Source organism: Microtus ochrogaster, chromosome 21, assembly GCF_000317375.1.
Source record: "Microtus ochrogaster isolate Prairie Vole_2 chromosome 21, MicOch1.0, whole genome shotgun sequence".
NCBI lineage: Eukaryota > Metazoa > Chordata > Mammalia > Rodentia > Cricetidae > Microtus > Microtus ochrogaster.
Genome location: NC_022022.1, coordinates 22,878,073 through 22,900,735, shown reverse-complemented (window position 1 = coordinate 22,900,735; position 22,663 = coordinate 22,878,073). Strand labels below are relative to the sequence as shown.

Here is a 22,663-nt window from a genome sequence, read left to right as displayed (position 1 = left end):
TAGCAAGAGAAAGGGAGCACTGAGGGGAGATGAGATAAACAGTGGCAAGGCAAATTCCAGGGGTGTGGCACCAGAGACGGAGGCTCTCTGTAAGTGCCTGTGGTCAAGCAGTTGAGAACCGTGGTTTCCACCTGCTTGTATTTGGGAGGTTAAGCCTGTTTCCTAAGCTCTCAGTGGCTCTGTATCTTACCTCTGATCCATGGGTAGTAATATTTGCTACACAGAGTTTCTGCAAACATGAGATAGATGCAGATTCCTGACTCACAGAAAATACAGAATAAATATCATCTGCAGATGTAATTATTAGGCAGATTATGTTATCTATCTCCATTACTGAAAAGAGATAATCATCGGCTTTGAGCTGTGGATAACGCCATCTGTAATTTTTTATTAATGGTTCTTTTGGAGTTGAAAGATTGTTCAAGCTCTGTTGAAGTTTATTTTTTTCTTTCAGTAATCAGGAGTGTGGAACTTTCTTTGGGGTAAGAACTTTGAAACGTGGGGCACAAAGCTTCGGAAAAGTAGAAACAGACAGAGAGATCTGAGCACAGTGTTTGCACCAGGTGCCTAGCACCATTGAAGTACAACATACTGTCCCTGTTTTATTAACTTTTTTCTGTTAGTTTACTTTTGTTCTCGGTCTGTCTGGTTAAGTGTGTGTGTGTGTGTGTTTTAGTATATATGTTTTGTTTCCCCCAAGAGTCCATATGCATGGTTTATGTCACTGGGGCAGGGAAGCATTATTTATTGACAGATCAAATTCCAATTATAGACTTTGTAAAAATACTTACATTGAAACAGAGGCGTCACTTAGGAGAACTGGTGTTCATGGAATTCATATAATCTATGATAAAAATCCTGCCCAACAACAAGGGTAGGGGCTTGTGAACAACTGGCCCCATACAAGCATCATCATTTGAAAGCATAAAAATAAATATCATCTCATCAGCTTTGACAACTACTGTATTAGATGGTATGTTACAGAAATTATATCTAAATAGATGTATGTGTATGTGTGTGTGGTTTGCATTTGGAAACAGCTATATTTTGGCATTGGTACATCCAGGCAGTGTTATGGGCAATCAATAGTTTATTCTGGTTTTTCACCTCAGGAGCATTGTTGATGCATGTGTGTGTGTGAGTTTCTTTTGGTGCTTCTCAAAGGAAGAACTCAAAAACTCTCTTCAGAAAAAGGGGGTGCTGAGCCAAGCAACAGCAGCCTGATTCCAGGAAACAGGGACCCATCTTTTATGTCCATGTTATCCTTTCCATTCCTTTTTCTCAGGAATGGGGCGTGCTTTTCTTGGAAGCCTATTTTACCTTGAACTCAGTCTGTTATAATTAGACTTATGAGATGCAAGAATATGTGTAGGAGTTTAAGAACCTTAAAGTTAAAAACTTCTCTAGGAGGAAGAGTAACTACACTGTCTGTTCCCTGGCAGGAAGTCCTGAAGCTGGTTTGTCACAGCTAGGGTTGCCTTCCAGTTTTCCAGGGCCCTCATCAGGTCCTTCGGGACCAACCACTATTGTCTAAGTTGACCACTAATAATTATTTTTCTGTATGTCCTGTTTTAAGTGTCCATTAGGAGTCTCCCCTTGGATCTCTTTGGTTAGTAGTAAGACAATCAAAATAGATTGTTGTTCGTCTTAAAATTAAGACTTTCAATGAAAAGATACGATGTCAGTTAGATGTTATATGTCCTTTCATGGATGAACGTAAGAGGTGAACATATTTCTTAGGCTTTGGGGCCCAAGCTGTGGCTTTTACTTTAGGACTGAAAATCTCTATATCAGATTTGTTTTTAAAGTAAATAAGGCACTTTATTTACAGGATGTCGTAAGTACCGCCTTTTTGGAATGGGGCAGCCTGTCTCTGGATGGCTGCAAACACCCTCTACAGTTATCATAATGAGCTGATCTGAGCTCATTGCCTGGAAGGGGATTTATCTGCCTCACCAGCTGGGGATCTTCTCTTCACATGTGAACTAGGGTAGTCTGGGGCACTTAGTATACCTAAGTGTGTAGCTTCTGTGTGTTCCCCATCCTTCACATGGAATCAACACGTTCTCTTTTCTTAGAAGTGTGTCAGCTTACCCGTCAATCACAATTCTTGTCTTTTTGTGATTGACAAGTTCCAGTTCTTTAGCTATTGTGTTTTCATCATGGCCAGTTTATCGGTTTGACACATTAAAAAGTAAATTTGTTGAAGTATACCCTTATGCCCTTATTTTAAGTAAATGTGTGTATGTGTGTAGTGTGTACATGTGTATTTATTATGTCTATGTATAAAGTACTTTAAGGAGGCTTAATTCCCTTATTAATATACTTCAAGTTGTAAATTATAAATAAATAACCCAAAGGATACAAAATATAAGTACATGATTGGATATGTGTGTTCTTTATACAAGTTTTTGGACTTTTTAAAAATTATTTTAGGTTTTCCTTTAATTTGTGTGTATGGTTTGCCTGCATGTATGTTTGCATACTGTATGAATACAGTGCCCATGAAGGCCCAAAGAGGCATCAGATCACCTGGAGCTGTTATTGCAAATGGTTGTGTGTTGCAGGAGTTGCTTGTTGGTTCTTGGCTGATTGGCCCCAAAATAATCACACAGAATCTATATTATTTAAATCACTGCTTGGCTCATTAGCTCTAGCTTCTTATTGGCTAACACTTATGTCTTAATTTAACCCATTTCTAATAATCTGTGTATCGCCACATGACTGTGGCTTACTGGGTAAAGTTCCCAGTATCTGTCTCTGACAGGAGCTACGTGGCTTCTCCCTGACTCCACCCCTTCCTTTCTGGCATTCAGTTTAATTTTCCCCGCCTATCTAAGTTCTTCCCTGTCAACAGGCCAAGGCAGTTTCTTTATTCGCCAATGGTGTTGACAGCATACAGAGTGGAATCCCACGTCAGCAGTGGGCTGTCATGTGGGCGCTAGGAATCTGTCCTGGGTCTTCTAAATGAGCAGGCTGTGCTGTGAATTACTGAGCCATCTCTCCAGCCCCAGAGTTTTTGGATTATTTTTATTGAACATATCCATCACTCGAAGGGTCTGTCTGTGACGAGTTGTAAAGTAAAACAGTCAAACAGCTGTGAAGTGGTGTATTCACTGGAGTTGGTGCCCCTCTCGGTCTCTGTGCTTCTGATGGCGCAATCTAACTGAATGGGTCACATAGCACAGTCCCAATACCTACCCTGGAAAAGGCTTTGTACTAAGGTTCCTCGCCTTAAACTACAGTGTTTCTCAAACATTGCTGAACAATTTATAATAATAACCTCAGGTATTCTAACACATGGAAAACCACATAAAATAGGACCTTGGTAATATTCAAAAATGATTTCTTGTCTGTTTGATTTTTGGCTCAGTACAGAGATGAATCTTGGGCTTCACACATGTTAGACACATGTGGTGCCTCTACCCCTGCAGCACAGTCCTAGCCTTCCCAATTTTTTAATAACAGATGTAGGATAAGAATATATCTATGGTTCTGCCACTTTTTGTGCGACTCTCAGAAAATAAATACACAGCAAATATTATGCAAATGAAATGAGAATTTGTATTTTGGAAAACTCAAAGATATTTTTGAATCCCCAGTGTGTCTGTATGTCTGCATGTGTGAGACCACATATTGTAAATTTTGGTTTGCAAGTGCTCTCTCAGGTTGATAGTAATGGTTAAGTGGCAAAATGATTGACGTTGTTGGAGGAAGCAATAATTTTATTTGAGTGAAGATTCAGATTTTCTGGATATATCTTAGGGGGAAGAAAAGCTACATTGTTACCAGCTATATTTCCTGACAAAGCCCTAGCTACTGTCTGCAGTTTACAACTCCATAAGAAATGAGTCTGTCTGTGAGCTGTTCTCCATGAATACTGCAGTGCCTTTATGCTGGGTGTGCCTTTAGAGGCTTGGACCAGCATTTTATTTTCTGAAATGAAAGGAAACACATTTAACAGTTACTCATTAAAAGGAGTTGTGTATCTCTCTCTCTGTCTCTCTCTGTCTCTCTCTGTCTCTCTCTCTCTCTCTCTCTCTCTCTGTGTCTCTGTCTGTCTCTCTCTCTCTCTGTGTGTCTCTGTCTGTCTGTCTCTCTCTCTCTCTGTCTTTCTCTCTCTGTGTAGTGGATGAAAGAAGAAAAAGGGCCATAGCTTCTTTTGACTATTTAATCTTTGAAGTTAAATTTTTGATGCCCATTTCATCAACTTCAAAATAAAATAATGATAACTGATTAAATTAGCACAGTGACTTAATTCAAGATGAGAATTTCAGGCTAATGCGCTTTTGCTCTGTTAGGGGAAATTAAAGTATCCTACCGTGGTTGCTATTGACTTAAATTTCTCATTGCATATGTAGAGCAGTCAATATTTTGCTTTTTGAATGTAACATATTCTCTTTCATAGGTTACTATGGATGATTGTTTATCCATATGTTTTAAAGCTCTTGCTACAATGCTAGGCAGAGTACACTGCACACTTAAAAAAAAAGAAGATGAAAGAAAAGGAAATCAAAATGAAGCAAAAACCCCAAACCAAAACAACAACAACAACAAACCCCCTGGATCTTATAATCTATACTGTTTATCTGGAAATCCAGAAAACATGCCAGAGGATAAATGGCCACCCAGTTTCAATACTCATATATTTAGTGACTTCATTAAAATATTTTACTTCTCACACACAGACATTTTCATTGCTCCTCTCATCATTTCTCAGGTTCAACATCTGCAAGATATAATTCTAGTTTATATCTTTAAAAGTATTTGTTCTGTACACATTAGAAAGGAATTTATCCATGTGCTTATAAAGATGAATGTGAGATCATAAGAGGGATTTACTCCAAGATGAATATAACATTTCTTTAAAGAAGTGTACTCAGGCTGTGTATGTGTATGTGCGTGCATGCGTGTGTGTGTGCGCGCGTATGTGCGTGTGTGTGTTTGTGTGCATGGGGAGGTGGGGCTGTGAGGGCATGGTCATGTGCTTTCTTGGAGGTCAGAGGAGGATGTAAGGTGCAGGTGTCAGTCTTCTCCTGAGAGTGTGTGGGTCCCAAGGACAAAACTCATGCTTGATAGCAGTCTGTCTTCCATCTTTATCTATTAAAGCATCTCTGCCCAAGCTTAACATATCACTAACAACTTAAATAAAAATTAGTATTATATATGTCAAAAAGCAATGGAAACAAATCTGTCACTGAATTTTGTGTTCTCCACTACCAGACAAAAATGTATTTCCCACTTTGGGCTGGGTTGAGGCCTGGTGAGCCTTCCTTTCTCGCACGGTTAGCATTTCTATTGGTGTAGCCCCTGTCCACTTGTGTGTGGGAGCAGTCATGTTGGTGAGAATTCGTGAGTGTGGCTCTGACATTCCTAGGAGACACAGTCTCTCAGCCAACTCCCGGATCCTCTGGCGTTTACAGTCTTTCCACCCTCCTCTTCCCAGCCTTAGGCGGAGGAATTGTGTCGCAGATCATGTGACTGGGCTCCACAACTCTGCATTTTGATTGACCGTGATTTCCTGTAATGGTCTCCAACTGTTGCAAAGAGAAGTTTCCTTGCTGAGGCGTAATGATTATCCTTCACTGTGGATATATTTAGATAATATTTAGAAGGTAGTAAGGCATTATGCTGGTTTAGTAAAGTGGTGATTTGTAGATTCTCCTCCAAGATCCATGACTTTGTTAGGTATATACATTATAGGTATTTTTAGATAGTTAATAGTGTGATTCTGTATGACTTTTCCAGGCACCCTTACTATTGTTTTACCCTTCTCCTTTCTATTTCCGCATTTATCTCCTTCCTCCCCCTAATTAGAGCCTCTTGGTTTTTTTTTTTTTTTAATTTTCCCATTCAGAACACTTGTACATTGCTATTGTCCTCTTTATTACTCCCCTCCTGCAATGGCCCCTTCCCTGATTCCCGAAGTTACTCAGGTTGTGGACTGGCAACCAAAAAAAAAAAAAAAAAAAACCATGAGGAGAAGAATAGTCTTTCCCAGGACACAGCACACCAATTGGTTATCCATTACCAAATCATCAGCTCTGAAGATATATATATATATATATATATATATATATATATATATATATATATGTAACATTAGAGATTGAGCAAGTTGTCATTATGAATTTAGGAAAAAAAATCACAACAATTAGTGAAAAGGTTATGAATTTGAATAGGAACAAGGAGGAGGAGTATATGGGATAGTTTGGAGGGTTGAAAGAGAAGGGAAAATGATGTAATTATATTTTAATCTCAAAAACTAAGAGAAATAATAATAATCAGTTTCATTGCTTGGACCAGGTGATTTATTACACTTCATGTACTCTTCCAATTTCTTGGATAAAATGTTTTATCTTTACTTTTTTAAAAAATAAAGAGGCTAACTTATTTTCATTTTGTGTGTATTGGGTATTTTGCTGTATGTATGTATGTCTATACACTATGTGTATGTTTGATACCCTCAGAATCCAGAAGATAGTATTGGGGCCCCTAGAATTGGAAGTTACAGATGGCTGTGAGCCACCATGTGGGTGCTGCAAATGGAGCCTAGGTCCTCTTGAATAGTAATAAGTGCTCTTAATTTGCTGAGTCATGTCTCCAACCAAGGGTGCTTTATTTTAAACTAATGGTGATATTGAAAACTGCATTTTTATCTAGATGCTGTATTAATTAAGATGTTTCCAATTGCAAATAAAAAAATAGATCACCTTGTCCTTGAATTAAAAAAAAAGAAAACTTTCTTGACTTTCTTGGTATAAATTTTAGATGTGTCAGTGAGCCACCAGTGAATGATTCCTCCACAGCCAAAGGTTCAGAGTCTTCCTCTGTCACTTCCGTGTTTCCTGCAACATCTGATTTATTCTAGATAATTTCACTGTATTCCTATGTTGGTGGCTACACTCTTGTTGCCTATAGTTTATAAAAGGAGACAATTGCTGTCCCTCTGTCCCAATTTTATAAAATAATCTTAAATTTGGTTGAGGGGAGTGGCTCAAATGTGTCGTGTAAACTTGAAGCCACCTTATCCTAGAGAATGCCCTGGGTTGATCGGCGTCAGTGATCTGAGTGTCTTTTGAACCTGGAAGATAAGCAGAGCAGTTGAACTTTACTATCAAATAATTTGCAATCCTATTTTTTTTCCTTCTTCTTCCCTAAGAACACCCCAGAATACCCAAAGTCTGCTTTATTTACATGACTAAAATTAGTTCAGATTGGTTTCCTGCATCCTTCACAGCTGGGTGTTTGTGGTGTATTTAGGGATAGGATTTGAATCACCCTGACCTTCAAGCTTGCTGATAACTTCAGGATTATTTCCTACATCATCTCATATTCTGCTTCGATAGAAGAGGAGGATGTGAGGCCCTGAGAATGACCATGGTAGTAACTTCCAACCTGTCCTGGTGTGTGTTAACTGAAAGACTGTCGAGGTGCTGAAGAATCTCTTAGCACAGAGCTAAGATACTTTTTGCTCTGTGCAGAAAGTAATGCCAAACCCTCCATCTTGATGTCACCTTCTTACGAAAGACAGACGACTTCTTCAGATGGGAGATTTGACTTTCACTGACTCCAGACTATATGTATCCATTCCTATTTTTTATTATTAGAGATGGTTATAAGATTTGTTTGTTCACTGAGTCTTCCTGTGAGCACAGAAAGTAAATCCAAAGAACACACTGGAATTTAGGGCATTATGAATATAGAAAGCTATAGTTTTTTTTTAATACTGTTTCAGACTGTGTGTGATTTGACATAGACAAATACACACTAGCTATCTGTCCCATATATTCTTTCTTATCAATGCAAACGTCTAATCTTTTGACTTCAAAGTACTCTATAGATGGTAACTGAATACAATGGCTGTTGGGTCATAATTCTTTCACTCATAGCTTACCCGGATCCCAGGGTTCTACTGGAAGCATCCCTCACGTGCCTTTTTGGAATCCAGCACAGTTAAATACCATTGTCCTCTTAGTTAGGGGGTTGGTGGACACTGAAGGACACTTATACCTCATTCATCCTCAAGAAGATCGGTGTGTGTAGATTTTTATTTTTAGCATTCAAAGAGTTATATTTCTAAAATATTTTAGGATAGTTGTTTAAGATAATTTCTTTCCTCAAGAGAAAGGAAGGAGTATGAAATAAGAATGGCAAGAGGTATAACTGGCAAGAGAGACCCATGTCTGAGCTTGTGGGACGTCCCTCGCTGGGCATTGTGCTTATTAAGCATTGCCACTCAATAGTGACCAAACTTCACCACTTGAAATTACACACATGTATTATCATCATAGTTTCTGAGCAGGGCTTATCTTGGGTGGCTGTGCTCCAGAGTCCCTCGTGAGGTCACTGTGAGGCCCTCCAGAGCTGCAGTCCCTGAAGGCATTTCTGGGCTGGAACGTATACTCTCCACGTACTTTTCAAATGGCTAGCAAGATAACCCTGGTGGGAGATCTCAGTTCCTTTTCCTGTGGGTCACATGTGGCTGCTTAAATGATATCATGAGAAAGATTCATTCTCCCTAAAAAAGGTGACCTAGAAGAGGGCACAATCCTAAAAAGCAATAACTTTTAAGTATTAGACTTAGAAGCCGCCCAGCACCAAACTCTCTTTAATTGATGCCTTAAGACCAAACTCTTAAGACATTCTGCATTTAAAAAGAAGGAACCAGACTTAAGTGTTTGAGACTAATTTTGACATAAATTGAAAACACCACATATATAAAAGAAATTTGCTCTGTTAATTTTGTCCATCACCTATTTAAGGCACATGAATTGAATACCTGTTGCGGGATAGGCATTGTATGTGGGAATATGTTCATGTGGAGGCCAGAGCCGGATACTGTACGCCTTCATCTGTTGATCTCCACATCATCATCATCGTCATCATTATATGTGAGACAGGGCCTCTCACTGAACCCAGAGCTCCTCAACTAGCTAGACTGAATGGCTAGTGGGATCCAGAGCGCTTTCTGTCTCTGTCTCTGTCTCTGTCTCTCTCTCTCTCTCTCCACCTCTAGGGTTGGGATTGCAGATGCACACAGGTGAACCCCACTTTTATAGCAATGTTGGGGATGAACTCAGGTCCTCATACTCACACAGAAAACATTTTACCCATCAAGCAACCCACCTGTCCCTCTGCAAGGCACTTCTATAAGCATAAAATATAGATCCCATTTGATATCTGGAGTCTCCAAAGTTTAGCATGATTTCTGGATCTGGAAAAGAGTTATAGCTAATTGAAAACTATTAACATTGATAAATATATGGATTGAAACCACTTATACTCCTTCTAGTCATGGAGTGTAATATAAATATCTGAATACAAGCTTGCCTTTGAATGGACCAAAATTATCTCATTATTTTTCCTTTTCAACTCTCATCAAGAGTATTACAAAACCCTTCCTTTCGTTGTCAATAACTATATAGTCAGAGTGTTTTCCGGTTCTTTCTCTCTATTCTTGGCATTGTAATCTCCTTAAATGCAGATATGTGCCTGCCAAATCCCTGTTTAAAAAACCCAAGTGACTCTCAATCCATTTAAAACAAAGAGCCCAGTTCTTACTGAGGCAGATAGGGCTAAGTCCTGCCGAATCCAATCCCCTCACCATCTGGCAATGATTGATGTGCAAGACCCATTTGTCTTCTCTTTTCTCATCTTCATCTAAAAAGCTTTTTCTCCTTCTGCACTTTTGTCTTTCCCCTACTCTTTACACTGAGTCATGCTGGCAGAATTTCCTCACATGGTTGAGTTCTGTGTCCCTTATCTGTGTTCTCCTTATATAACATGTAATAAAAAGCTGTAGTGAGACATGTCCCTCAATTTGTCTATGGTAGTTTAAGCTTGGTTCTCTCAGCTTTGGACTGGGTATTCTCATGGAAAGAAATGTGGAAAGCAGAAGAAGCCTTGAGTGATGGTGTAAAGAAGTTCTAGGGAATAGGTATCGTTATCAGGTAGGTGTCCGTACGTTGATTCAGACCCATGGCAGTTGGCAAAGCCTTCTTGGGCCAGGATGAGGGAGTAGGCAAAGCCTTCTTCTGGTCTCTGTGTAGATAGTGATTGTACATCACAACCCCCACTGAGGTTCTGCCTTCCTTGGTGTTGTTCCATCAGAGCAACCATGAACCAGCTGACGGCAGCACTCTCTAACTGTGTCTCTGTGTCTATCTGTCCTTCACTCCCTCTTTTTTCCAGTTCAGTTTCCAGGACCAACCTGTCTGTCTGGATGTGGCAAAGAGGTTTTGTGTTTGTTTCTGAGTCACTCTCTGAGTACAATGCCAGCAGTAAATAGTTACCAAACATTATTTTCTTTTGGTTAAATAAATATAAATGAATGATAAATAATTGATATTTTCTTATAGACAGAGGTACTGCTTATAATATTTACTAAGCAGGGGCACACAGTTGTAGCCCACAGTTATGTCACCGCTGAGGATCTGAACTCAGGTCCTCCTGCTCACTCAGTAAAGCTCTTTACCCGTCAAGCCACCCGCCCATCCATCTGCAAGGCATTTCTATAAGCATAAAATAAAGATTCTAGATGAGAGTCCTATTCGATGCTGAGTTCTCCAGAGTTCAGAATGATTTCTGGGTCTGAAAAAGCATTATCACTAATCTGAGGACCACGAACAATGATTAGTAAATAATATGGATTGAAGCCATTTGTACTCTAGGGATATGAATGCACTATTCCAGAACTCCTGTATACGACTCTCCTTGCTTGCACCTAGGATAAGCCAGAAACGTTTTATACCAGCAATGAGAAATTGTAAATGCTTTCATAACTATTTCAACTGAAACCCTTTTAGAAAACCATAGGGGCATGATATATTTCATAGCACATTTATGTGTATGTGAGGGGACCAGTAATACTGCGTTGAGAGAAGATGAACAGTTTCCTATACAGTTTACAACGGTGTAGGTATACGGCCTTGCTCTGTCCTAATTGCTCAGAGGAGTAGTCCTTATTCCCAAGTGAGATGTTTCTTGATAAATATTGTAAGGAAAGTAAAGGATATTTCCAGTACTTGGGATCTGTAATAAATCTGTATTTCCTTATTCAACATGTTTTACAATAAGATGCCCCCTTTCCTTAACCATGATGGCATTGTGGCACTAGTTCTCCACATCATATTCATGGCAGCATAGGGCCATGGCTCTATGCTCCATCTCATAACTACAGAAGCATCATGGTTCCAGTTCTCCATATCATAACTATGGTGACAGCATGGCTCCAGTTCTCCATATTATAACCATGGTGACATCATGGCTCCAGCTCTTCATCTCTTAACCGTGGTGACATCATGGGTCCAGTTCTCCATCTCTCAACCATGGTGACATCATGGCTCCAGTTCTCCATATCATAACTATGGTGACATCATGGCTCCAGTTCTTTATCTCTCAACCATGGTGACATCATGGCTCCAGTTCTTTATCTCTCAACCATGGTGACATCATGGCTCCAGTTCTCCATCTCTCAACCATGGTGACATCATAGCTCCAGCTCTTCATCTCTTAACCGTGGTGACATCATGACTCCAGTTCTCCATTTTTAATGTATATTATTGCAGATGCTACAAAATCTGACTAAAGGCCGGTGTCTGTTCTGGTCTCCTATAACCCCAAGCCAAGACATTTGGTTCTTCTTTTTGTTGTAACAAATTAACATACACAATTAACAAAGTCAGTGGCTTACGACAACAGAAAATTATTCTCCCTTAGTTTTGCAAATTAATAATCCAGGGTTAAGATTGTAGTGTTTACAAGGCTGTTTTCTTCTGGAAGCTTTAGGTGATAATCCATTTTTTGGCTGGTTCCATCTTCTAAAGTTGTACTCCTTGGATCATGGTCCCTCCCTCCATCATTATAACTAGCAGATAGAGCTGCCCCCTCCGCTCTCAGTTTCTGTTTCTGCCTTACAAGTCTTGTAAAGGTTCTCATAGTTATCTTTAGCCCTCTGGATCACCATCTCTGCTCCTCAAGATCTTTAACTTAATCACATCTACAAAGTTCTTTTTGTAGAATTTTCAGCTTCTAATGATTAGAATATGTAAGGCCATCACTGTGCTGGCCAAAGGATGTCTGAGAGGACAACTGGAGTTGGACTTTTCTTTGTGCTGTCAGCTCACAAAAAGCGAAACAGAGACTTATTTTAATTAAGAAACTTGGGCTTGTTTCTAACTAGCACTTGCAACTTAAATTAGCCTGTAATTTTTAATCTATGTTCTCCCATGCACTTGTTATCTCTTCTTCATCATGCCCATCCTAGTGACTCCGGATCTGGCTGGAGACTCTGCCTTTCTTCCTCCCAGAGTTCTCTCTGTCCGGAAGTCCACGTATATTTCTTCCTGCCTAGATAATGGCCATTCCGCCTTTTATTAAATCAATCACAGAGACATACCTTCACACAGTGTAAAGGAATATTCCGCAACAGATGACAGAGAGGAGTGAGCGAGGACTGGGACTGTGCTTGGGAACACTAGGAAGCGTCTGGTGTCAGGTCATCTCCACCATAGTCTGGACACCAAAGAGAGATGGGCTCCTGGTTCACCTGAACCTGTTTATTTTCAGCCACGTGTAAGTGTCAGTAGTACCGTCTAGCCTAATGTGTTAGAGATGGTAGTCTGAAACCTAAGAGTGCTGTGTAAGTTATATACATTTGAGGTAATGGTGGTCTGTGAACTGATAAATACAGAAGACATTATACAGATACTGTTTTATGTAGGTCCTATATACGATGAGAATTTATATGTCACAGGATGATATTCTATGGAAATAATATCTATCAATCTTAGGTAGTTTGAACAATTCAAATGGTTCGGCAAAAAAGTCTCTCTGCAGCTCAAGACCCAGGGGCGAATCTCTTACTGGCAAAGGTCTAAGCATGGTGGCTCTGTCCCTGAGGACTTCATGACCTCTTTCTGTGTCTTTTTCTCTTGCTCTACCTAGAGAATTCCATCAGAGGAAAACCGTTAGCAGTTGCTGTGCTCTGTTAAAGTTCTTTTTCTCTTACTGCATCCCTACCTCTTGTCTCGAAAGATCCTCATTCCACACCCACGCGTTGTTTTGAACAGTCTTCCTTGGCTTTCCCTTCCTTCGAATCTCTAATTCCATCCTTCCGCCACCTCTTCAGTGTTCTTAAAATACACCGCGTTTCACCTGCTTGATAAGCCTTGGGATATATACTCTCCAGCTAGCAGTACTTAGTCACAGATTATAACACTAGAGATGATTTCTCTTTTAAATTAAAGATTATTCTCACCTTGTATATTTTATTTAATAAACAAAAGTTAAATTTCTTTACTTATTGTCTTTTAGTATTTATATTTTGCTAGTTATCGGTCACTTTGAATAATGTTTCCATTTTTACAATGCATGCAGAAGAATTTCATGTCAACAAAATAGCTTAAAACCTATTTTTGCTACTTTCTGCGGGTGGTTGATAATCACATGTTCAGCTCACTTTTACTAATTCTCATTATTATAGAGGAAGTATGAACATCAATGTTTAATAATCTGACAAAAGATTGAGAATTTCTTAAAATTGTGTTTTTCCCCCTTAACAAAGTTGGTATATCTTTAAGTATACAGAGATAAAAAGGACATGTGACAATTAAACATTATTTAAAACTCCTGGTGTAATATTTCTGTTGATTTTTTTTATATAAGTACATAATAATGAATATTATTATGGTATATACTTCATGAAAGCATGTGTTTGTCCTGTTTATCACTGTTTCCTAGGGATGGCTCAGCTCCTGGTAGCTGCACTTCAGTAAATAATCAAGCAAATGAATGACAAAATTTCAGAGTAGTTTCAAAAATAATGTAATGCCTCTGTGATCAAAAGTATAGATTTTCTCATTTTCATTCAGGTTCATAATCCCTTCAGCATGATCTGTTATGAATAATAAATGAAACACCAAAAAATGCAAAGCAAGTATGTATATTCAAGACAATAGTAGTCTGTGTAAATGGTTTGTGGATTGATAAATACAGAAGATATTTTTATAGATACCATTATATGTATGTATAATAAGGATCTGTTAGAGAAATATATTCCATAGAGTTCATGTTTTGTGTATCTTAAGCAGTTCATATCGTCTGCTTCATTTATGATAAATACAGAAGATATTACGTGGACATTATTTCGTAAAGTGTGTGAATTCCCTCAAGGTGTAGCTTTGGTTTTGCTAAAACTTTACAAATGGTTTGAGATTTCTGCCTTTGCTGTTTGTCCTCAGAATGGCTTCACTCCTTTGTACATGGCTGCCCAGGAGAATCACATTGATGTTGTAAAATATTTGCTGGAGAACGGAGCTAACCAGAGCACTGCTACGGAGGTAAGTCCTGCTCTCTGGCTCTTTTGTTTTAAGGTCTATGTTCATTCTGTCAGTTGCAAAGGACCTTCACTGTTTTGTCTATGGCAAGCTGGGAAAGTTCCCATTACTCTCACAGTCGACCGTCATGGCCGTGAGGGACATGGGCTTGTGCCATCACCATTAGTTCATACCTTCATTTTAGGTTCCTGATCATGCATTCTTATTTCCATTATCATTAAGCTTGGGTTTTTGTTGTTGTTTTTTTCTCTCAGTGAAACCCAAGTCAGGTTTGAATTTGCAGTTCTCCTCAGATTATAGGAGTGCACACCATTGAATCACACTTCTTGCTTTTGGGGTTTTCAGCATTTTAAAATTCAATTATCTTTGGGGGCTGGAGAGATGGCTCAGAGGTTAAGAGCATTGCCTGCTCTTCCAAAGGTCCTGAGTTCAATTCCCAGCAACCACATGGTGGCTCACAACCATCTGTAATGGGGTCTGGTGCCCTCTGCTGGCCTGCAGGCATACACACAGACAGAATATTGTATACATAATAATAAATAAATATTAAAAAAATAGCAAAGTTATTTAAAAAAAATTCAGTTATCCTTGTTGCTTTTTGTCAATATTTTATCTTAAGATCCAAAGCACTCCTTGAAGGAACAATTTCTGACCATCAGGAATAATTTATAGCTATCTGTGTTTGTATAATTTTCTCGGGATTCTACCTTAGCAATGTTATTTATGACAAAATAGAAATCATGACACACGTGACTGTGATCCTGGAAACTATGTCAAGAATGTTTGAAATGAGCTTGGCTTTTAAGGGTTCGGCACATCTGGAGAGGAGGTCAGTTCATCACCCCTCTTTCCTATGAACACCTTCTTCTGATGCAGAAATGCCTTTCTGCTTCCCATTTCTTGGTCCACAGGAAAAAACATGACAGGCACCCAGAAGCCATTTTGATATCTCTTAATGTTTAATATAGCTTCTAGCTTTTTTCTGACATGTAAATCTATAGGTAAAGTGAACACAAACTTCCTTCCACGCTGTGCTGGATGGAAAAGTCAACTGAAATGCTTTAAATCTGCTTCTAATTCTTTTTTTGGGGAGAGTATTAACTTTTAATGGAACCACTCACCATCACTTTCTGGAAGCTTGTTCTCACTAACAAGGAAGTCCCTCTCAATACTAAGTAAGTTACCAATCAAGTAAGTTACGTCATCTAACTAGAAAACAAAACTTCCCCTATGACGTGCATCAGTGTTCTGTATTCAGCAGCACAGACATAATTTATGTACTGGCAGTATAGATATGTAATTTTTTTAAAATAACCTGGGGCCTTTATGTCCCTCGAGACACTAAATTTGTCTGCACGTAGAGTGTGACTCTCTCAAGACAATGCTCAGCTAACCAAGGAACTGTATCTCAGAGAGACGTTCCGGCATAAGGGAACCCATCTGTCCTCGTTTTCCTTGAAGGCTGAATCGTTAATCAGATGAAACCTTCACACCAGGATTCTTTCACCCACCCAGGAGACTTAGTGTGTCTAACATGGGTTTTCGCTGAACTCAGTTCCTGACTTTCTCAGCAGATTTACTATTGCTTTGATCTACTTGATCATCACAGTGTTGCACTGTGATTCCTGAAACAGCCCTTAGTAATCACTGCCTCAGCAAAGGCCATACTGTAGAGTGGCCTGCAGAACTCTCTTTTCTAACCAAATCTAACACTTTTCAAAGGCAACCAAGCAGGGTAGGGGTTGGAGCCTAGCCTAGACACAAGTGTGACTTACATTTTATTTAAGAAATATCTTTGAATAACTGAAGCCACTTTCTTATATTGATTGGAAATTTATAAACTTAATGTACTGAGCCTATAACCTATCCTAATAGTTACCCAGGTTCACATGGGTTAAACCTGTGTACACTGCCTTTTAACCGCACCGTTCTGTAAGAGAGAATACTGTTTCAGGGACGAGTAGCTGATGTGCCAATGCTTTGTCATGAAACATCGTCGTTGGTTCCGTTGGTTCCGTTGGTTCCATTGGATTGTGTGTGATATGCACAAGCAGCAGTTCTGTGCTCGTGAGCAGCAATAATGTGTAAAAGTCGACTGCCCAACAAACACTACAACCACCTAAAAAACAATATCAGATAATGATGCAATCCTTTCACATGGCAGTCAAACACGTGCAACATGAAGACATGCTTGGTTTGAAAATTTCTCATTGATAGGATTAGTAAATAAATGATGGAACCCAAACTGCTGAACTTAGCTGGTTTTTCCACAGAGTTCATTGAGGGATTTTAACAAATTATTACACATTTTTAGCCTTCTTCCCTGAAATAGAGATCAGAATGAATTCTGCATGGTTGGGATCCAGCTTTTAGTCCTCCAGAGGGAGTTAGCTCTGTGTCTGGCCAGCACAATTTTTATTGATCGCTTCTCCCTTCCTTCCTCCTGAATTCTGCCAAAAGTTAGGCTACAATCTTTTTCCTGGTCCATTCTGTAGACCATGTCTCTAAGGAAAAACAACACAGAACGAAAGCAAAGTCCACGTGCCTTTAATACAGACTGCTGCAGAGTGGGAGGGTTTGAAACCCAAATATCCACACGATGATGGGTGTGCTCTTCATGCCCTCAGTCTGCTGTTCAGACACACCCACACACTGCAGCTGCTTGCTGGCCTCTACCATAAGACCCTGCACTCCTCCGCTCCGTGAAGTAGTGTGCCATGTTCAAAATTCAAACTTACTCCAAAGAACAGTCAACATATGACTACAGTTCATGTTGCATACATGGTTTGTGCTGCTTGCATGGTTCGTGCTGAATGCATGGTTCGTGCTTCACACAAGACTCATGCTTTATACATGGTTCATGTTGCATACATGGTTCAGCTGCATACATGGTTCATATTGCATAAATGATTCATGCTACATACCTGGTATAATACATTTGAGTAGATATTTTCCCTCAAAAGGCCACAGTAACCACATAAACAATTAATATTGAAAACAAATTGAATAGTTAAATTTGCCTAACACCCTCATTCTTGTTATATGAACAGTACTTACAACATTTGCTTGCGGACTTCAGGGAAATAAGGAGGATTACACTTGCCATCTTTTCACAACTTAAATACTTGCTTATGATGATATAGAGATGACTTTCCAAATTTTTTAGGATGGTTTTCTATCTTATTCTGGAGATCTTTCTAATTTTGCATTGTCTGTGCTGTTTTTTATGGATCTCTCTCTCCTTTTCTCTCTCTCTTTCTCTCTCTCTCTCTCTCTCTCTCTCTCTCTCTCTCTCTCCTTCTCTCCCTCCCTCCCTCTCTCTCGACAATTGAGAGATTGGGTTTAAAATGTTATATGGCATAAATAACTCATACTGAAATGATCTTAGCGATCTAAAATGTAAGTGATTGCAAAATTAATGCCTACTCTAATTTACCAAAAAGCTTTAGGTCCCATTAAATCTCCAGCATCCTCACATAAATAGTATCAATTACTCTATCCACACCAGTTATCACCTTCCCAGAGACAATGCAGAGACAGCCGTCTATCTTGCACTGTTGCTTGGACACTAAGTTTGATTTTCCTTTTACAAACGCACATTCAGCCCACTCCTGTAAAATGGCCACATACCATAATCAGCAGGCTTTGTTATGATGCAGAATAGAAATCACGAAAGCAATCTGATAAAGCCTTTGCACTGTGGGGGAAAGGCAGAGTCCACTCTGTTTCTGCTCTTCACAGTGAGTTTTCCGTCCTGGTTGTCAGGCCCACTCATTCATGAAAATTATATTCTAGGACGGCTTCACTCCTCTAGCTGTGGCACTCCAGCAGGGACACAACCAGGCAGTGGCCATCCTCCTGGAGAATGACACCAAAGGGAAGGTGAGGCTGCCGGCTCTGCACATTGCGGCTCGGAAAGATGACACCAAGTCCGCTGCCCTCTTGCTTCAGAATGATCACAACGCTGATGTCCAATCCAAGGTAAGAGCTGGTGCATCTGTGGAGAGGTCCCCTCTGACTGCCAGCATCCTTCTGGGTGATGATCAAGGCACAGTCTCTGCTGATAATGCAGCATTCTGGTCAGAAAAACATGTAAATCGTTTCCGTGGGTAGTTCAGATGGAAGGGGACTGTCTGTTGGGAGATAGTAATATTAATACATATTAGGGCTCAACGATTTTCTTTAGAAAGCCAGTTTCCATCTTTGAGACATTTAGTTAGACATTCTGTTTACACCGTTAATTATAGAGAGAGTCTGAAAGAATGACTACGGTGTAATGGAGTTGGCTTTTCTCACTCTGTCTTGTTGGGAATACGGTACTCAGTTGCAGCCAGCACATCTACTGTTTCTTTCATTTTGCATTGTGTAACATCTTCCCTCTTTTTTCCACCAAACACTGCTTCAGATGATGGTGAATAGGACAACCGAGGTACAGTATTGCCATTATACCAACATTTACCTTGTTTTTGTTTATTTTTAGTTTTTGCCCAGATAGAATAAATGCTCACTAATTCATACTAATGATTAAAGTTCTATTAGTGGGAAAATATTTAGAGAAAAATTCTTGTAATCAAGAGAGATTGGTAACTCAAATATATTTAATGCAACATATATTTGATGCAACAGATATTATTAAACCAACCATTTGAATAGTTTGTGAGTCCAGCATGAAATAAAAGACTATTGTTGCTTATAATTTAATGAGTGAGCCTTATTCTGAAACTTTTGCAAAGAGATATGAATTTTTCCTCTTAATGAAAATGTAAAGATTAGAATTTGGGGAAGTAAAATTTGGGCGGATTCTCTGTTATTCAATAGCAGTGGCCCTTTCCTGCATTTTTCCTTTAGTGCATTATTTATGATCCATAATGGCTCTGTGCATCACGAGCAAAGCAATTGCCTTTTTCCTGTAACTCTTAAAATACTTGCCATTAAATAATCTTCTTCTTATAAAATAGGTCATTATAAATAAGTTTGGGAGCCTCTAGTGGGTGTGTGTTTTCTCTCTTTTGTCACAATATAAACATTATTGAATGTATACTATAAAAATAATCTACACTCAAAAGCAAGGGACTGTTTATAAAGGTTGACTTTTGTTATGGTGGTCAGGTCTCTAGAATAATTCTGGAGAAGTTGTAGGTCTTTGGGCATTCACAGAAAATATCATATTTCTCAAATCTTTATTAACACATTCATCTACTGAGATGCAATTTACTTGAATTATTCGCACTGCTTTTTTGGTTTCTTCCTTTTTTTGTGCATGACATTGGGGGCTGAGGGAATATCAACTCAAATGCTTGGTAAAATTGTTTAGGAATGGAATCATACAAATTGATCTTATTTACTAATTTTAGTACTTTATTTTCTTTTGTATTCCTTGGGAATTATTTTTATGCATTATGGTGGGTGTAACCAGCAGAGAGTTGTGCAGTGTAACAGCCTGGGGCATCATGATCATGAAGGCCAATAAAAAGCATAAATTAATTAATTATTATAAGTGATAAAATAACTTTAGTATACTCGAATGATTAGGAAATGTTTTTCCAGCATACAATAAAATTATTAGAAATTAAATTATAACTTGAATAATTGTGTGTAACAAAACTTTTCCTGGGGAGGCACAGCACACATGACTACTCAACCCAGATAAGGTTCCCACATCCAACCAAAGTACAGATACTGCCGAAGTCTAGCTTGGTGAACCAATGAGTTTTATTGAGGCTACTTATAAAAATATGGACTAGGGGATATTTAAAGGAGCAGAAATGACCCAGAGACAGCTGCATCACCAGAGCCCACCCCAACATGGGCGACAGCTCACGAAACCAGAGAAACTGGAGCACACTGCACAGCCTGCAGGCGGAGCAGTAGACTGGAGTGTTTGCTCTGTGACTCTGGTCTGCAACCCTTCCAGTCAGCTCAGCTGGTTTCACATCTCCCAGGCTGCTGGTCTGCCTTTGAAGCTTGCCTCACAGGACGCTCAGCTTTTATTGCTTACTCCACCTGGGAGGGGCCTTTTGGATCTAGTCACGTTCAGGGACTTCGTGGAACTCATTTGAATTTTGTACCTACCTGCTTTTAAGGAGTTCCCCTGCAGGTTGAAATGTTTTAATCTCTGAGATAACTGTTGCAACAGTAATAGACACATATTCAGAATATGTCTGGGTGACAGGAACTTTTAAGACGAAAATAGAAAACGGATTTGACATTTTATAAAATAATTATGGGTTGTATACTGATTTTCCCCTTAGTTTTGGCATGAATGCAGCAGCTCCATGCATAGTAAAATAATCTTGATCACATTTGTGGAGATAGAATTCACAGTTACTATTCTTATTTTCATATCTCACTTCTCTACAGTTAAAAATTATTGGCAACTAGCTGGACGATAGTGGTGCATGCCTTTAATGCCAGCACTTGGGAGGCAGAGACAGGTGGATCTCTGTGATTTTGAGGTTAGCCTGGTCTAGAGAATGAGTTCCAGGACAGGCTCCAAAGCTACAGAGAAACCCTGTCTTGAAAAAACAAAGCTAAACAAAACAAAAATTATTTGCAACTAACATTGCTAAATGCATCGGCAACCTTCAGTTACCTAAGCCATCTCAATGCTTATCTTGGCATTTTGAAAACAGTAAAACCAAATTCTATACACAAAATCTATAAAAAAAAAAACTGACTGTGGCTTGTGAAATATTTCTTCAAGCAATTGGTTACATGTTAAAATTCATTTCCAAGTCCAAGAGAATAGGAAATAGTCTGTAAACTGTGGTGTGTGTTAACTAACAAATGCTGTTTGTTTCCCCATATTTTTATTAAGTTATGAAAACTACAGTGTAAGGAAAATTACCAGCTGTTTGAGCACCTCAATAAAAAAAGAAATAATATGCATTTATTGTGAAGAAGAGCAAAAAGATCTAACCACATCTTCATCAGAAATAAAAAGGATTTCTTTATTTGGCTCTCAGGCTTTGTTTTTGAAGCATGTGGGAAATAAAATAGTTATCGGATGCCCACATCATTTCATCGATGTGGTTATTTTTAACGTATTTTATTTTAATGATAAACTTATATCTAATTCATATTTGAAATTAGATACAATTGAACCATCTTTTATTTCATAATCATATTGATACCAAACATATTTTAAATTGAAGATAGATTCTTCTCTTATTCAATATATCCTGACTGCAATTTCCCCTTTCCATCCCTCCCAATATTATCTCAACTCCCCTCTTCCCCATACCTATTTCCCTTCAGAAAAGAGGCCTCCAAGAGACAACAACCAAAAATGAAAAAACAGCATATAATAAGACAAGGCAAAACCCCTCATATCAAGGCAGGATGGGGCAACCCAATAGGAGGAAGGGTTGTTTAATATTGGTTTTTAAATTCTTTTTCACCATAAATCACCGTCTAAGCAGTTGTGATGGGGATAGGAAGTCAGCGTTGATACTGCAGAATGAAGTAGACATTTTTCCTGAGAAATTGTCATCACACTCCTGCAGATAAAACACCAACTAATGCTCTTTTACAAATAAGATCAAGGGGTAGGAAAGATGGCTCAGTGGCTAAGTTGCACTCTCTGTGCAAACATAAGGACCCCAGTTCCAGTTTCCAGAAGCCATATTAAAAAGCCTTGTGTGGCCACGTATGAAGCCCGTTACCTTTCTGCTAAGAGGATGGAAACAATGGATTGCTCATGCTTAGTGGTTGCCAGCTGAATCCAGGTTTTTTGAGAGACTCAAGACGCATAGTTTTGGATAGACAACTAGTTTCATAAATTAAAATCAATTTGCCAGCAAGTGTAGGGTATTTGGTTTTCCCTTACAGCACTAAGTGATAGAGTTGTATTAAAGCATTTGTTACATGAGTTGCATCGCTCATGCACTTGGCAGGTGGTTTCACTGTAAGCTTTCTGGTTAGTTAGTGATCGCTTTCCACAGTGTGAGGTGCATTCCTACCCACGATTTCTCTCTTTCCCTAGAGCGGCTTCACCCCCTTGCACATAGCTGCACACTATGGAAACGTCAATGTGGCCACTCTTCTTCTAAACCGGGGAGCCTCGGTGGACTTCACGGCCAGGGTACGTGGTAAAGCACGTGTATTTTAAGAAAGCAAATATGAACATTAATGGCTTCTCATGGGTCTCGTATTTAACCCCTTTCCGCCATCCTAAAGATTCTGAAGTTTTCACTGTCTTAATCACAGGATAAAATTATAACCCAATGGACAGTGAGCTTATAATTTGCAATCCTAGAGAAGCTAAATAAGAAGGTGAATCCAAAGACAAACATATAGGCATCCCCCTGAATATTAACCTTCAT

The 22,663-nt window shown here is 39.1% G+C and overlaps 1 protein-coding gene across 50 annotated transcripts in view; it reads left to right on the top strand.

The window, feature by feature from the left end:
* Nucleotides 1–22,663, top strand: part of Ank2 (ankyrin 2) — a 530,016-nt gene that overhangs the window by 385,451 nt on the left and 121,902 nt on the right. For 49 of the 50 annotated variants that reach the window (XM_026783964.1, XM_013349981.2, XM_013349975.2 and 46 more), the window contains 4 exons: nucleotides 14,244–14,342; nucleotides 18,135–18,320; nucleotides 18,745–18,768; nucleotides 22,324–22,422. In XM_026783964.1, coding sequence (XP_026639765.1) covers nucleotides 14,244–14,342; nucleotides 18,135–18,320; nucleotides 18,745–18,768; nucleotides 22,324–22,422 — 408 coding nt within the window. The remainder of the gene's footprint in view (nucleotides 1–14,243; nucleotides 14,343–18,134; nucleotides 18,321–18,744; nucleotides 18,769–22,323; nucleotides 22,423–22,663) is intronic. The other variant, XM_026783960.1, reaches the window with a different exon arrangement.